This window comes from Nerophis lumbriciformis, linkage group LG09 (assembly GCF_033978685.3).
Source record: "Nerophis lumbriciformis linkage group LG09, RoL_Nlum_v2.1, whole genome shotgun sequence".
In the NCBI taxonomy this organism is placed as follows: Eukaryota; Metazoa; Chordata; class Actinopteri; order Syngnathiformes; family Syngnathidae; genus Nerophis; species Nerophis lumbriciformis.
Window position 1 is genome coordinate 48,588,570 of NC_084556.2, and position 18,508 is coordinate 48,607,077.

Genomic DNA, 18,508 nt, shown 5'->3' on the forward strand with positions numbered 1-18,508 from the left:
CTGTTGTGTTACGGTGCGGATGTTCTCCCTTAATGTGTTTGTCATTCTTGTTTGGTGTGGCTTCACAGTGTGGCGCATATTTGTAACAGTGTTAAAGTTGTTTATACGGCCACCCTCGGTGTGACCTGTATGGCTATTGACCAAGTATGCATTGCATTCACTAGCGTGTGTGAAAAGACGTAGATATTATGTGATTGGGCCGGCACACAAGGTTTATTGGCACTCTGTACTTCTCCCTACGTCCGTGTACACAGCGGCGTTTTAAAAAGTCACAAATTGTAACCGATGCCGATAATTTCCGATATTACATTTTAAAGCATTTATCGGCCGATAATATCGGCAGTCCGATATTATCAGACATCTCTAGTCATCATCCCTCGTTTGTTTTGAAAGGCATATTTCTTGTATTTGTTTACCTATAGATAAATATGTCAATTATGTTTACGGAATTAGTTTATTGCAAAATGAGCCCTCCCATATTTCCAGTAGGTCGTGACATCGTGTCCGAAAGGGAGTAGGAAGAAGCGGAGCTTATTTGAGCTGCCCCCCTTTCTATTTCGTAGCAATTTCCAACACAAACAGTGGATGAATGAACAAGTAATGAATGACGTGTAACGGTCGACCCATGCCTAGCCCCTTCCTGCTCCGTCACTGATAATAAAGTGGCAAAGTTTCCCGAAATGTTCTTATCCTCCCCAGCAGCGTTAGTGCTGCACTCAGAGGTGTCAGGAAAATATTATTGTATTGCACCTAAAAAAACAAATAAGTACTTACTACTTCTACCCAGTACAAGTGTTCCTGTGTACTTACTGCATCCACTCTGTAGATGTAGTAAGTACACTTTTGTTCATGTAGGCACCTTCTACTCGGTAGAAGAGGTGAGTACACTTTTGTTCACAGAGGCTTCTTCTACTTTGTAGAAGTAGTACGGTAAGTACACTATTGTTCATGTAGGTTACTTCTACTCGGTAGAAGTAGTAAGTACACTCTTGTTCATGTAGGTTACTTCTACTCGGTAGAAGTCGTAAGTACACCATTGTTCATGTAGGGTACTTCTACTGGGTATAAGTCGTAAGTACCGTATTTTTCAGATATAAGTCGCACCTGCCGAAAATGCATAATGAAGGAAAAAAACATTATGCAACTTTCATAAACTATGCAAAAAACTGCGACTTATAGTCCGAAAAATACGGTACACATTTTCATGTAGGTTTCTTCTACTCGGTAGCAGTAGTTAGTTCACTTTTGTTCATATCGGCTACCTCTACTTGGTAGGAGTAGTAAGTACACATTTTCCTGTAGGTTACTTCTACTCGGTAGAAGTAGTAAGCACACTTCTGTTCATGTAGGCTTCTTCTACTGGGTAGAAGTAGTAATTACACTAAATATCATGTAGGCTACTTCTACTGGGTAGAAGTCGTAAGTACATATTTTCGTGTAGATTACTTCTACTCGGTAGAAGTAGTAAGTACGCTTTTGTTCATGTAGGCTTTTTTTTTCTCGGTAGAAGTCGTAAGTACACATTTTCATATAGGTTACTTCTACTCGGTAGAAGTGGTAAATACACTTGTTGATGTAGGTTACTTCTTCTCGGTAGAAGTAGCAAGTACACAATTGTTCATGTAGGTTACTTCTACTCGGTAGAAGTTGTGAGTTGACTTTTGTTCATGTCGGCTACTTCTACTTGGTAGACGTAGTAAGTACACATGTTCTTGTGGGTTACTTCTACTCGGTAGCAGTAGTAAGTACACTTTTGTTTATGTAGGCTTCTTCTACTGGGTAGAAGTAGTAATTACACTATTGTTCATGTAGGCTACTTCTACTGGGTAGAAGTCTTAAGTACATATTTTCGTGTAGATTACTTCTACTCGGTAGAAGTAGTAAGTACACTTTTGTTCAGGTAGGCTTTTTTTCTCGGTAGAAGTCGTAAGTACACATTTTCATATGGGTTACTTCTACTCGGTAGAAGTGGTAAATACACTTGTTCATGTAGGTTACTTCTTCTCGGTAGAAGTAGTAAGTACAGTTTTGTTCATGTAGGCTTTTTTTTTCTCGGTAGAAGTAGTAAGTACACATTTTCATATAGGTTACTTCTACTCGGTAGAAGTAGTAAATACACTTGTTCATGTAGGTTACTTCTTCTCGGTAGAAGTAGTAAGTACACTTTTGTTTATGTAGGCTTCTTCTACTGGGTAGAAGTAGTAATTACACTATTGTTCATGTGAGCTACTTTTACTTGGTAGAAGTAGTGAGTACACATTTTCCTGTAGGTTACTTCTACTCGGTAGGAGTAGTAAGTACACTTTTGTTCATGTAGGCTTTTTTTTCTCGGTAGAAGTCGTAAGTACACATTTTCATATAGGTTACTGCTACTCGGTAGAAGTGGTAAATACACTTGGTCATGTAGGTTACTTCTTCTCGGTAGAAGTAGCAAGTACACAATTGTTCATGTAGGTTACTTCTACTCGGTAGAAGTTGTGAGTTGACTTTTGTTCATGTCGGCTACTTCTACTTGGTAGGAGTAGTAAGTACACATTTTCTTGTGGGTTACTTCTACTCGGTAGAAGTGGTAAGTATACTTTTGTTTATGTAGGCTTCTTCTACTGGGTAGAAGTAGTAATTACAATATTGTTCATGTAAGCTACTTTTACTTGGTAGAAGTAGTAAGTACACATTTTCCTGTAGGTTACTTCTACTCGGTAGAAGTAGTAAGTACACTCTTGTTCATGTAGGCTTTTTTTTTTTCTCGATAGAAGTCGTAAGTACACATTTTCATATAGGTTACTTCTACTCGGTAGAAGTGGTAAATACACTTGTTCATGTCGGTTACTTCTTCTCGGTAGAAGTAGTAAGTACAGTTTTGTTCATGTAGGCTTTTTTTTTTCTCGGTAGAAGTAGTAAGTACACATTTTCATATAGGTTACTTCTACTCGGTAGAAGTAGTAAATACACTCGTTCATGTAGGTTACTTCTTCTTGGTAGAAATAGTAAGTAAATAATTGTCCATGTAGGTTACTTCTACCCGGTAGAAGTAGTGAGTTGACTTTTGTTCATGTCAGTAAGTAAGTACACATTTTACTTCTACTCGGTATAAGTAGTAAGTACACTTTTGTTCATGTAGGCTTTTTCTACTCGGTAGAAGTAGTAAGTACACTAGTTCATCTAGGTTACTTCTTCTCGGTAGGAGTAGTAAGTACACTAGTTCATCTAGCTTACTTCTACTCGGTAGAAGTAGTAAACTTGCAGCATTTCTCTCACACAGTTGTTGTTTTTTGGGGTTTGCGCACATTTGCAGCATTTTTATTTTGCGTTTAGTTTTTGAACTAGCCAGACCTACAGGATGCTAAAATTAGCAACGTAAATGAATTGCACTCCAATACTTTCATATGCAGTTTGTATTCAAAGATTGCATCCCTCAGGTTAGCTTGCTTGACTAACTCGCAGCATTTCCCTCATGCAGTTGTTTTTGTTTGACAACATGAATGAAAAACATGGTGTGTCCGGCAGAAAAGGAACGCTGGTACCGACTTGTTGAGTCATGTCGAGCCGAGGCGGCAAGAAGAAGCTGACCAAGACGTCCCGGTCCACCAAGGCCGGCGTCATCTTCCCTGTGGGCCGCATGCTGCGCTACATCAAGAGGGGGCTGCCCAAGTACCGCATCGGGGTGGGAGCGCCCGTCTACCTGGCGGCCGTCTTGGAGTATCTGACCGGTAAGTTTGGCACGCTGTCTTCTGTAGTGGTCATTTAAAAATGGCGGGGGGTGGAGGGGTGCAGGTGAGAGTGTGTGCCTCATCCGCGTGCAGCAGATGGCGCTGTGGTGGAAAAAAGTGAAAGGAATGCTCATAGCACAGCAATTTCCTGATGACTTTCGCTGCCTCGGGCGAATTCTGCCTAGCAACAAGTGTCACATGACCAGGAAGAAGGAGGGAAGCAAATCTGTTGGTCCTCAAAAAAGGATGGGTCAGATGGAGAGACAACATTTCGCTGTAAATATAGTTTTCCTCTTCTGCTTTTTCTCCTTCTTTTTTATTTTCCTCCCCTTTTTCTTTTTCTTTGCTTTCTTCTTTTTCTTGTGTTTCTTTCTTACAGTACATGTGGAAATTATTCACAGCACTTCACTTTTTGTTACAGCCCTATTCCATAACTGGACTGGTTAACCAGCTATTTACACCAACGACAGCAATATGTTGAGATCGATGATCATAGGTCAGAATGTATGAATATTGAATGTGGAATTCCACAAGGTTCGATTTTAGGACCCAAACTTTTTATTAGAGATGTCCGATAAAATCGGCCGATAAATGTGTTAAAATGTAATATCGAAAATTATCGGTATCGTTTAAAAAATTTTTTCCATCCATCCATCCATCTTCTTCCGCTTATCCGAGGTTGGGTCGCGGGGGCAGCAGCCTAAGCAGGGAAGCCCAGACTTCCCTCTCCCCAGCCACTTCGTCCAGCTCTTCCTGTGGGACCCCGAGGCGTTCCCAGGCCAGCCGGGAGACATAGTCTTCCCAACGTGTCCTGGGTCTTCCCCGCGGCCTCCTACCGGTCGGACGTGCCCTAAACACCTCCCTAGGGAGGCGTTCGGGTGGCATCCTGACCAGATGCCCGAACCACATCATCTGGCTCCTCTCGATGTGGAGGAGCAGCGGCTTTACTTTGAGCTCCCCCCGGATGGCAGAGCTTCTCACCCTATCTCTAAGGGAGAGCCCCGCCACCCGGCGGAGGGAACTCATTTCGGCCGCTTGTACCCGTGATCTTGCCCTTTCGGTCATAACCCAAAGCTCATGACCATAGGTGAGGATGGGAACGTAGATCGACCGGTAAATTGAGAGCTTTGCCTTCCGGCTCAGCTCCTTCTTCACCACAACGGATCGATACAGCGTCCGCATTACTGAAGACGCCGCACCGATCCGCCTGTCAATCTCACGATCCACTCTTCCCTCACTCGTGAACAAGACTCCGAGGTACTTGAACTCCTCCACTTGGGGCAAGATCTCCTCCCTAACCCGGAGATGGCACTCCACCCTTTTCCGGGCGAGAACCATGGACTCAGACTTGGAGGTGCTGATTCTCATCCCAGTCGCTTCACACTCAGCTGCGAACCGATCCAGTGAGAGCTGAAGATCCTGGCCAGATGAAGCCATCAGGACCACATCATCTGGAAAAAGCAGAGACCTAATCCTGCAGCCACCAAACCAGATCCCCTCAACGCCTTGACTGCGCCTAGAAATTCTGTCCATAAAAGTTATGAACAGAATCGGTGACAAAGGGCAGCCTTGGCGAAGTCCAACCCTCACTGGAAACGTGTCCGACTTACTACCGGCAATGCGGACCAAGCTCTGGCACTGATCATACAGGGAGCGGACTGCCACAATCAGACAGTCCGATACCCCATACTCTCTGAGCACTCCCCACAGGACTTCTCGAGGGACACGGTCGAATGCCTTCTCCAAGTCCACAAAACACATGTAGACTGGTTGGGCAAACTCCCATGCACCCTCAAGGACCCTGCCGAGAGTATAGAGCTGGTCCACAGTTCCACGACCAGGACGAAAACCACACTGTTCCTCCTGAGTCCGAGGTTCGACTATCCGGCGTAGCCTCCTCTCCAGTACACCTGAATAGACCTTACCGGGAAGGCTGAGGAGTGTGATCCCACGATAGTTAGAACACACCCTCCGGTTCCCTTTCTTAAAGAGAGGAACCACCACCCCGGTCTGCCAATCCAGTGGTACCGCCCCCGATGTCCACGCGATGCTGCAGAGTCTTGTCAACCAAGACAGCCCCACAGCATCCAGAGCCTTAAGGAACTCCGGGCGGATCTCATCCACCCCCAGGGCCTTGCCACCGAGGAGCTTTTTAACTACCTCAGCAACCTCAGCCCCAGAAATAGGAGAGCCCACCACAGATTCCCCAGGCACTGATTCCTCATAGGAAGACGTGTTGGTGGGATTGAGGAGGTCTTCGAAGTATTCCCTCCACCGATCCACAATAAATAATAATAAATAAATAATAAAAATAAATAATAAAATAATATAATAAATAAATAATAAAAATGTTTAATTTTTTTTAATTTTTTTTATTAAATCAACATAAAAAACACAAGATACACTTACAATTAGTGCACCAACCCAAAAAACCTCCCTCCCCCATTTACACTCATTCACACAAAAGGGTTGTTTCTTTCTGTTATTAATATTGTGGTTCCTACATTATATATCAATATATATCAATACAGTCTGCAAGGGATACAGTCCGTAAGCACACATGATTGTGCGTGCTGCTGGTCCACTAATAGTACTAACCTTTAACAGTTAATTTTACTCATTTTCATTAATTACTAGTTTCTATGTAACCGTTTTTATATTGTTTTACTTTCTTTTTTATTCAAGAAAATGTTTTTAATTTATTTATCTTATTTTATTTTATTAATTAAAAAAAAAAAAAGTACCTCATCTTCACCATACCTGGTTGTCCAAATTAGGCATAATAATGTGTTAATTCCACGACTGTATATATCGGTTGGTATCGGTAATTAAAGAGTTGGACAATATCGGAATATCGGATATCGGCAAAAAGCCATTATCGGACATCCCTACTTTTTATTTTATATATAAATAATATGTGTGAGGTTTCGAAAATTTTACAGTACGTATTATTCGCAGACGATACAAATTTATACTGTTCAGGAGATGACTTGAAAGTCTTAGCCGATAATATTGAAGAGGAAATGGTTAAACTAAAATTGTGGTTTGATGTAAATCAGGGGTGCTCACACTTTTTCTGCAGGCGAGCTACTTTTCAATTGATCAAGTCGTGGGGATCTACCTCATTCATATATATAATTTATATTTACTTATTTATGAAATATGTTTTTGTTAACAAGTTAAAGGTGTTTAATGATAATGCAAGCATGTTTAACACATATAGTTAATATTGTTAATAAATTAAAGGTGTTTAATGATAATGCAAGCATGTTTAACACATAGTTAATATTGTTAAAAAATTAAAGGTGTTTAATGATAATACAAGAATGTTTAATACATATAGTTAATATTGTTAACAACTTAAAGGTGTTTAAAGATAATACAAGCATGTTTAACACATATAGTTAATATTGTTAACAAGTTAAAGGTGTTTAAAGATAATACAAGCATGTTTAACACATATAGTTAATATTGTTAATAAGTTAAAGGTGTTTAAAGATAATACAAGCATGTTTAACACATATAGTTAATATTGTTAACAAGTTAAAGGTGTTTAAAGATAATACAAGCATGTTTAACACATATAGTTAATATTGTTAATAAGTTAAAGGTGTTTAAAGATAATACAAGCATGTTTAACACATATAGATTCCTTTCTTTCATGAAGACAAGAATATAAGTTGGTGTATTACCTGATTCTGATGACTTGCATTGATTGGAATCAGACAGTTGTGCTGATAATGTCCGCATTTTCGAATGGAGGAGAAAAAAAGTCCTCCTTTCCGTCCAATACCACATGAAAGTGGTTGGTTTTTGGCATCTTATTTGTCCAGCTTCCGTACTCCTTTGTATACACTTTACAAGAAATACATTGTCGGCAAACTCCGTAGCTTGCTAGCTTGTGCACGCCAGCTTTCTGAGACTCTTATTTTGTTAGCGCAACTGTGCAACTGTGCAGTCGGTCTTTGGAGTTTTGACGACAGGTACGGCACCAGAGTCTGTTGAAATAAAGTGTTTCTCGCCTTCCAGTCGGTAATTTTAATGAGCTGGCAGCAGCCAGCGTCATCTCAGAAGACCCTCGGGTGCCGTGAATGTCAATCAAGTGATGAAAGTGACGTCATAGTGAAGATTTATGATCGCTCATTTTTAGGACTATTTTTTTAATGCCTGGCTGGTGATCGACTGACACACCCTCCGAGATCGACCGGTAGCTCGCGATCGACGTAATGAGCACCCCTGATGTAAATAAATGATCTTTAAACTTGGAAAAGACTAAATTTACGGTATTCAGTAATAAAAGAAAGATAGGAGTTAGTTTATCCATAAACAATGTGAAAATTGAGAAGGTGTCTGAAATCAGATTTCTTGGGGTCATCTTAGATGAAAAGTTGACATGGAAAGCTCATATATTGCATGTGAAAAATAAGCCTATTTATTTTGTACAAGGTTAAATACAGTTTCCCGTATAATACAATGAGAATGTTATATTGCTCAATTATTCTACCTTATTTCAATTATTGTGCAGAAATATGGGGAAATACATATCACAGCAACATAATGCCTTTATTTCTTTCACAGAAAACAGCAATTTGTATAATTTTTACAGTAGGATATAGAGACCACACAAATCCACTCTTCATTAGGTCAGGATTATTCAAACTAAAAGACATTGTAGAATTGCATACTCTATTAGTGATGTTCAAAGCTAGAAATGAAGTTCTTCCGAAGGACTTACAAAAGTTATTTGTGTTCACGTCTGAAGATGAGAACCACAGAAGGCCGTATCATTTTAAACATCCAAGAGTGCCAACAAATTTGAAGCACATGTGCTTGTCTGTTGCTGGTGTGAAAGCATGGAATTCTCTAGACAAAGACTTAAAAAGTTGCACAAATATCTTTGAATTTAAAAAGAGTTACAAGAAGAGACAACTGGAATTATATCAAACTGATTTTTGATTTTGTTTGGACGTGTCATTTTGAAAATGCTTAAACGAAAATTAAAAGTATGTTGGCGTTGGGGTGTTGGTGGAGGGAACAGTGATAAAGTCATCTAAAATAATATGTGTTAAAAAGGGGGCAGATAAATATAAGAATAGTATTCTTCCATCTGCTCCTTTCTGATCATGGAAATGTATAAGAAACAAAAACAACAATGAAAGTGTATATGGCTTGTATACTGTATATTTTTTCTTTTGTCTCTTTCTTTCCTTTTTGTCTTTTTTCTTTAATTATTTTCTTTTTTTTCTTTTTTCTCCTTTCTTTATTCTTCTGTTTTCTTTTTCTCTGTTTTTCCACTTTCTTTCTTTTCTTTTTCTGCTTTCTTTCTTTTTATATTTTCCTTCTTTTTATGTCTTCTTTCTTTCTTTTTTGTTTCTCTTCTTTCCTCCTTTTTGCCTTTTTTTTCTTTTTTGTCTTTTCTTTCATTCTTATATATATTTTATTTAAATATTTTCTTTCTTTCTTTAAATCTTTAAATTCGTCTTATTTTCTTTATTTTTTTTGTTTTTCCTCTTTTCTTTCTTTGTTTTCCACTTTCTTTCTTTTCTTTTTCTGCATTCTTTCCTTCTTTTGATCTTTTCCTTCTTTTTGTCTTCTTTCTTTCTTTCTTTTTTGTTTTTCTTCTTTCCTCTTTCTTTTTTCTCTTTTCTTTCATTTTTTTAATATTTACTTTATTTTAAATAATTTCTTTAAATCTTTAAATTCTTCTTATTCTCTTTTCTTTTTTGTTTTTCTCCTTTCTTTCTCAGTTTTTCTACTTTTTTTCTTTTCTTTTCAGCTTTTCTTTCTTTTTGTCTTTTTTCAATCTTTCTTTCTTTCTTTTTCTTGTTTGTTTCTTTTTCCTCCTTTTTTGTCTTCTTTCCTCCTTTTTTGTCTTCTTTCTTTTTTCTCTTTTCTTCCTTTTTACATTTACATTCTTTAAATTGTTTCTTTCTATCTTTAAATTCTTCTAATTTTGTTTTCTTTTTTGTTTTTCTCCTTTCTTTTTTTATCGTCTTCTTTTTATCTTTTCTCTCTTTCTTTTGATTGTATTTTTATCTTTTCTTTCTGTCTTTTTATCGTCTTTTTTATCATTCCTTTTTCTTATTATTCTTTCATTCTTCTTTTTCACTTTTCTTTTCTCTTTTCTTCCTTCTTTTTTTTTCTTTATTCTTTTTCTTTGCTTACTGTGAAGCTTCATATCGATGACCATTAATGGTTTGTGTAAAGTGCTAGCGTAGTAACAAAAGAAGCCACCAGGTGTTTTCCCAGTCATTTGTTCCGTCTTCAAATTGACTTATTTTGTTTTCAACGCAGCTGAGATCCTGGAGCTGGCGGGAAATGCAGCCCGAGACAACAAGAAGGGTCGCGTGACCCCGCGACACATCCTGCTGGCCATCGCCAATGACGAGGAACTCAACCAGGTGAGTTGATGCAGGTCCAGGTGCTTGGTCTTCACTAGCAAAGGTTTTAAACCCCCCCACCCCCTTGTCCGACCAGCTGCTGAAGGGCGTGACCATCGCGGCCGGCGGCGTCCTGCCCAACATCCACCCCGAGCTTTTGGCCAAGAAGAGAGGCGCTAAAAGCAAACTGGAGACTCCTCTCTCGCCCGCCCCGGAGAAGAAAGCCAAGCCGGCCAAGAAGACGGCGGCCAAGAAGCCGAGCAGGAAGAAAGCGGCGGGAAAGGCCAAGGTAAGTTGGACTTGAGACCAGAGTGTCTAAACGTGACGCGAGGTGTGGTCCTCCACAGAAACAAGGGGAGGCCAGCAAGACGGCGTCGGCCGACAGCACCACCGAGGGATCTCTGGCAGACAGCTTCACCGTGCTCTCCACCAAGAGCCTCTTCCTGGGTCAGAAGGTCAGTCCTGGCAGAACCGTGAGCAGGCCTTTGCCGAGTCCTCCGGCATCGCCCGCAAAGCTTTGGTCTGCTGGTCAAAAACTAAATGCCAGCATGGAAACTAATGAGTGCTTGGATTTAATGAAAGACAGAAAAAAAATGGCTTGATTTGTTGGGATTGCACTTTTAAAAACGTTGTATGCTTCCCGTCTCGCTAATACAATCATCTGCTTCTTTTGTATTTAAATTTATTTTCACAATAATCCTCAACTGTGGTGTTTCATGACCGGGGATGTGCTGATGTGTGCAATTTCATGGATGGAGAGAAACATTTGATTATTTTCTGGCTTTTTTTTTTTTTACCGTAATTGTGGTCTAAAATGTTGTAATATTGATGATAAATGTTTTTTGTTTTTTTACAGTAGTTAGCATCACATCAGTGCATCCCTGTTTAAAAGGCACACATGCTAATAATGCTAACAGGAGCCTGTTGCTGTTCCTGACAGTTTAACAGACACCTTGACTTTTCCTTCTTGCATCGCTTTCTATCTTCCTAATCACGCCTTGTTACTCACGCGGAGCAAGGAGCCTCCAGCAACGCTTACATTCACTTCTTTATCACAGCCTGACACTTTGGTGTTGTGCCACCACAAATAGATGTGGGCAATTACAATAGATTTGTGTTGTGCCACCACACGCAGATATGGTCCACAACCAGTCTAGTTGTGCCACCACAAATAGATTTTGTGTTGTGCCACCACAAATAGATGTGGGCCAACTCAAATGGATGTGTGCCACCATACATATATGTGGGTCATAACAAATCTGTTTGTGCCACCACAAATACAGTCGATGTGGGCCACGACAAAAAGATGTAGGTCACCACAAATAGGTGTGAGCCACTACAAATTGACGTGGGCCACCACACATAGATGTGGGCCATCACAAATGTGTGTTGAGCCGCCACAGATAAAATTGTGTTGTGCCACCACAAACAGATGTGGGCCAACTTAAACAGATGTGGGCCACCACACATACCTGTAGATGTGGGCCACCAGCAAATATGTGGGCCACCACAACAAATATGTGGTCCACCACAAATAGATGTGGGCCACCACACATAGATGTGGGCCACAACAAGGATGTGGGCCACAACAAATTGATGCGGACCACCACACATAGATGGGGCCACCACAGACAGTAGATGTGGGCCACCACAGACAGATGTTGGCCTCAACAAATCTAGTAGTGCCACCACACACAGATGTGGGCCACCACACGTAGATGTGGGCCACGACAAATATGTGGGCCACCACATATAGATGTGGGCCACAACAAATATGTGGGCCACCACACATAGATGTGGGCCACCACACATAGATGTGGGCCACAACACATAGATGTGGGCCACCACACATAGATGTGAGCCACCACACATAGATGTGGGCCACAACAAATATGTGGGCCACCACACATAGATGTGGGCCACAACAAATATGTGGACCACCACACATAGATGTGGGCCACCACACATACAGTAGATGTGGGCCACCACAGACAGATGTTGGCCTCAACAAATCTAGTAGTGCCACCACACACAGATGTGGGCCACCACACGTAGATGTAGGCCACAACAAATATGTGGGCCACCACACATAGATGTGGGCCACCACACATAGATGTGAGTCACCACACATAGATGTGGGCCACCACAAATATGTGGGCCACCACACATAGATGTGGGCCACCACACATACAGTAGATGTGGGCCACAGACAGATGTTGACCTCAACAAATCTAGTAGTGCCACCACACACAGATGTGGGCCACCACACGTAGATGTGGGCCACGACAAATATGTGGGCCATCACACATAGATCTGGGCCACAGCAAATATGTGGGCCACCACACATAGATGTGGGCCACCACACATAGATGTGGGCCACCACACATAGATGTGAGCCACAACAAATATGTGGGCCACCACACATACAGTATAAGTGGGCCACCACAGACAGATGTTGGCCTCAACAAATCTAGTAGTGCCACCACACGTAGATATGGGCCACAACAAATATGTGGGCCACCACACATAGATGTGGGTCACCACAGACAGATGTTGGCCTCAACAAATCTAGTAGTGCCACCACACGTAGATGTGGGCCACAACAAATATGTGGGCCACCACACATAGATGTGGGTCACCACAGACAGATGTTGGCCTCAACAAATCTAGTAGTGCCACCACACACAGATGTGGGCCACCACACATAGATGTGGGCCACCACACATAGATGTGGGCCGCAACAAATATGTGGGCCACCACACATAGATGTGGGCTACTACACATAGACGTGGGTCACCACAGACAGATGTTGGCCTCAACAAATCTAGTAGTGCCACCACATACAAATGTGGGCCACCACACATACAGGTAGATGTGGGGCACAACAAATATGTGGACCACCACACATAGATGTGGGCTACTACACATAGACGTGGGTCACCACAGACAGATGTTGGCCTCAACAAATCTAGTAGTGCCACCACATACAAATGTGGGCCACCACACATACAGGTAGATGTGGGGCACAACAAATATGTGGACCACCACACATAGATGTGGGCCACCACAAATATGTGGGCCACCACACATAGATGTGGGGCACAACAAATATGTGGACCACCACACATAGATGTGGGCTACTACACATAGACGTGGGTCACCACAGACAGATGTTGGCCTCAACAAATCTAGTAGTGCCACCACATACAAATGTGGGCCACCACACATACAGGTAGATGTGGGGCACAACAAATATGTGGACCACCACACATAGATGTGGGCCACCACAAATATGTGGACCACCACACATAGATGTGGGCCACAAAAAATATGTGGGCCACCACACATAGATGTGGGCCACCACACATAGATGTGGGCCACCACACATAGATGTGGGCCACCACAGACAGATGTTGGCCTCAACAAATCTGGTAGTGCCACCACACACAGATGTGGGCCACCTCATATAGATGTGGGCCACAACAAATATGTGGGCCACCACACATAGATGTGGGCCACCATACATAGATGTGGGCCACCACAGACAGATGTTGGCCTCAACAAATCTGGTAGTGCCACCACACACAGATGTGGGCCACCTCATATAGATGTGGGCCACAACAAATATGTGGACCACCACACATAGATGTGGGCCACCACACATATATGTGGGCCACCACAAATTTGTGTTGTGCCACCACAAACAGATGTGGGCCAACTCAAACAAATGTGGGCCACCACAACAAATATGTGGGCCACCACAACAAATATGTGGGCCACCACAACAAATATGTGGACCACCACACATAGATGTGGGCCACGACACATAGATGTGGGCCACCACACATTTGTGTTGTGCCACCACAAACAGATGTGGGCCAACTCAAACAGATGTGGGCCACCACAACAATTATGTGGGCCACAACAACAAATATGTGGGCCACAACAAATATGTGGGCCACCACACATATATGTGGGCCACAACAAAGATGTGGGCCACTGCACATGGATGTGGGCCACCACAGACAGATGTTGGCCTCAACAAATCTAGTAGTGCCACCACACACAGAAGTGGGCCACAACAAATATGTGGGCCACCACAAATATGTGGGCCACCACAAATATGTGGGCCACCACACATAGCTGTGGGCCACCACAGACAGTTGTTGGCCTCAACAAATCTAGTAGTGCCACCACACACAGATGTGGGCCACCACACATACATGTGGGCCACCACACATAGATGTGGGTCACCACAGACAGATGTTGGCCTCAACAAATCTAGTAGTGCCACCACATACAGATGTGGGCCACCACACATACGGGTAGATGTGGGGCACAACAAATATGTGGGCCATCACACATAGATGTGGGCCATCACACATAGATGTGGGCCACCACACATAGATGTGGGCCGCCACAAATATGTGGGCCACCACACATAGATGTGGGCCACAAAAATATGTGAGCCACCACACATAGATGTGGGCCACCACACATAGATGTGGGCCACCACAGACAGATGTTGGCCTCAACAAATCTAGTAGTGCCACCACACACAGATGTGGGCCACCACACATAGATGTGGGCCACCACAGACAGATGTTGGCCTCAACAAATCTGGCAGTGCCACCACACACAGATGTGGGCCACCACATATAGATGTGGGCCACAACAAATATGTGGGCCACCACACACAGATGTGGGCCACCACAAATTTGTGTTGTGCCACCACAAACAGATGTGGGCCAACTCAAACAGATGTGGGCCAACTCAAACAGATGTGGGCCACCACAACAAATATGTGGGCCACCACAACAAATATGTGGACCACCACAACAAATATGTGGGCCACCACAACAAATATGTGGGCCACAACAAATATGTGGACCACCACACATAGATGTGGGCCACCACACATAGATGTGGGCCACCACAAATTTGTGTTGTGCCACCACAAACAGATGTGGGCCATCTCAAGATGTGGGCCACCACACATACATGTGGGCCACCACACATAGATGTGGGTCACCACAGACAGATGTTGGCCTCAACAAATCTAGTAGTGCCACCACACACAGATGTGGGCCACCACACATAGATGTGGGCCACCACAGACAGATGTTGGCCTCAACAAATCTGGCAGTGCCACCACACACAGATGTGGGCCACCACATATAGATGTGGGCCACAACAAATATGTGGGCCACCACACACAGATGTGGGCCACCACAAATTTGTGTTGTGCCACCACAAACAGATGTGGGCCAACTCAAACAGATGTGGGCCAACTCAAACAGATGTGGGCCACCACAACAAATATGTGGGCCACCACAACAAATATGTGGACCACCACAACAAATATGTGGGCCACCACAACAAATATGTGGGCCACAACAAATATGTAGACCACCACACATAGATGTGGGCCACCACACATAGATGTGGGCCACCACAAATTTGTGTTGTGCCACCACAAACAGATGTGGGCCATCTCAAGATGTGGGCCACCACACATACATGTGGGCCACCACACATAGATGTGGGTCACCACAGACAGATGTTGGCCTCAACAAATCTAGTAGTGCCACCACATACAGATGTGGGCCACCACACATAGATGTGGGCCACGACAAATATGTGGGCCACCACACATAGATGTGGGCCACCACACATAGATGTGGGCCGCCACAAATATGTGGGCCACCACACATAGATGTGGGCCACAAAAATATGTGAGCCACCACACATAGATGTGGGCCACCACACATAGATGTGGGCCACCACAGACAGATGTTGGCCTCAACAAATCTAGTAGTGCCACCACACACAGATGTGGGCCACCACACATAGATGTGGGCCACCACAGACAGATGTTGGCCTCAACAAATCTGGCAGTGCCACCACACACAGATGTGGGCCACCACATATAGATGTGGGCCACAACAAATATGTGGGCCACCACACACAGATGTGGGCCACCACAAATTTGTGTTGTGCCACCACAAACAGATGTGGGCCAACTCAAACAGATGTGGGCCAACTCAAACAAATATGTGGGCCACCACAACAAATATGTGGGCCACCACAACAAATATGTGGGCCACCACAACAAATATGTGGACCACCACAACAAATATGTGGGCCACCACAACAAATATGTGGGCCACAACAAATATGTGGACCACCACACATAGATGTGGGCCACCACACATAGATGTGGGCCACCACAAATTTGTGTTGTGCCACCACAAACAGATGTGGGCCATCTCAAACAGATGTGGGCCAACTCAAACAGATGTGCGCCACCACAACAAATATGTGGACCACCACAACAAATATGTGGGCCACCACAACATATATGTGGACCACCACAACAATTATGTGGGCCACCACAACAAATATTTGGGCCACAACAAATATGTGGGCCACAACAAATATGTGGGCCACCACACATATATGTGGGCCACCACAAAGATGTGGGCCACGACAAAGATGTGGGCCACCACAGACAGATGTTGGCCTCAACAAATCTATTAGTGCCACCACACACAGATGTGGGCCACCACACATAGATGTGGGCCACAACAAAGATGTCGGGCCACAACAAGTATGTGGGCCACCACACATATATGTGGGCCACGACAAAGATGTGGGCCACCACAGACAGATGTGGGCCTCAACAAATCTAGTAGTGCCACCATACACAGATGTGGGCCACCACACATAGATGTGGGCCACAACAAAGATGTGGGCCACCACACGGAGATGTGGGTCACAACAAGTATGTGGGCCACCACACATATATGTGGGCCACAACAAAGATGTGGGCCACCACACATAGATGTGGGCCACCACAGACAGATGTTGGCCTCAACAAATCTATTAGTGCCACCACACACAGATGTGGGCCACTGCACGTAGATGTGGGCCACTGCACATAGATGTGGGCCACTGCACATAGATGTGGGCCAGTACACATAGATGTGGGCCATAAATATGTAGTTGTGCCACCACAAATAAATGTGTGTTGTGCCACCGCAAGTGGACGTGAGCCACCACAAATAGATTTGGCTGTACCTGTTGGCTCTGGCTCATAAACACATTATTTGGGGACTGTGTGAATTACATCAGAGTGCCCGTGCACTGTCAGTCTGCTACTTAACACACTTGGTCTGCCAGAGAAGAAGAAGATGTAGCAGAAGGGATCGGTGTTGCCAACTCAGCGACTTTTGTGGCTATGTATTCACCCTTGATTATGCAAATCATACAAATCAGATCGGGACATTAGTGGCCCTCCCGCCTGCCGCAAATAGATTGCAGTGCCGTGGCAAACACCCTGATGGCATCTGTAAAGCTGAGAGGATGCTGCTGTAAGGCCACGCCCCCTAGAGGCCACCACAAGAGCTGCACCAGAGTGTGAAAGTCAAGGTGTGCTGTGAGGCTCAGGTGATGTCAACTTGGTTTTAATGGCTTTGCTTCCTCCTTCCTTCCTTCCTTCCTTCCTTCCTCCTCGGCATGCCTCCTTCATCCCCCCCTCCCCTCCTCCTCAGCTCAACCTCATCCACAGTGAAGTCAGCAACTTGGCTGGCTTCGACGTGGAGGGGGTCATCAACCCCACCAACGCCGAGCTTGATCTAAAAGATGACCTAGGTGAGACTCCGCCCCCTCACGCCCCGCCCTAACACCCCACAGCCCCCGCCCCCTTTGGTCGCAGCAGGCTTGAACTACTTTAATGTTTGCACGTTTGCTCCTCCCTTCCTGTCAGGTGACGCATCTTGACTTCCTGTCTGACAGGAAGTGAACGAGACAAGAAATCAGGGCGCCTCAATTAGTCAGCATCTTAATGGGCGAGTAAAATGTCTTCTCCTTTTGATTGAATAATATTTACTAGTAATTAGTAAATATAAACAAAATATGATAAATATAAACAAACATTTTGACATTATTTTGGCTAATGATGTTATTTCAACACGTTTTTGTTTTTTTAATCAAACAAGAACGTTAAAATAAACAAAGCTAGAGTTTAAAGGCCTACTGAAATGCGATTTTCTTATTTAAACGGGGATAGCAGGTCCATTCTATGTGTCATACTTGATCATTTCGCGATATTGCCATATTTTTGCTGAAAGGATTTAGTAGAGAACATCGACGATAAAGTTCGCAACTTTTGGTCGCTGATAAAAAAGCCTAGCCTGTACCGGAAGTAGCAGACGAGTAGCGTGACGTCACAGGTTGTGGAGCTCCTCACATCTGCACATAGTTTACAATCATGGCCACCAGCAGCGAGAGCGATTCGGACCGAGAAAGCGACGATTTCCCCATTAATTTGAGCGAGGATGAAAGATTTGTGGATGAGGAAAGTGAGAGTGAAGGACTAGAGGGCAGTGGGAGCGATTCTGATAGGGAAGATGCTGT

General features: G+C 43.6%; 1 protein-coding gene across 2 annotated transcripts in view; it reads left to right on the plus strand.

Annotated features, from left to right (window-relative positions):
* macroh2a1 (macroH2A.1 histone) overlaps nucleotides 1–18,508 on the plus strand; it is a 37,339-nt gene that overhangs the window by 1,967 nt on the left and 16,864 nt on the right. Inside the window, exons 2-6 of one of the 2 annotated variants that reach the window (XM_061963007.1) lie at nucleotides 3,508–3,710; nucleotides 10,005–10,111; nucleotides 10,188–10,379; nucleotides 10,438–10,545; nucleotides 17,644–17,743. In XM_061963007.1, the coding sequence (XP_061818991.1) occupies nucleotides 3,539–3,710; nucleotides 10,005–10,111; nucleotides 10,188–10,379; nucleotides 10,438–10,545; nucleotides 17,644–17,743 (679 nt within the window). In that variant the 5' untranslated portion in view covers nucleotides 3,508–3,538. The remainder of the gene's footprint in view (nucleotides 1–3,507; nucleotides 3,711–10,004; nucleotides 10,112–10,187; nucleotides 10,380–10,437; nucleotides 10,546–17,643; nucleotides 17,744–18,508) is intronic. The other variant, XM_061963009.1, reaches the window with a different exon arrangement.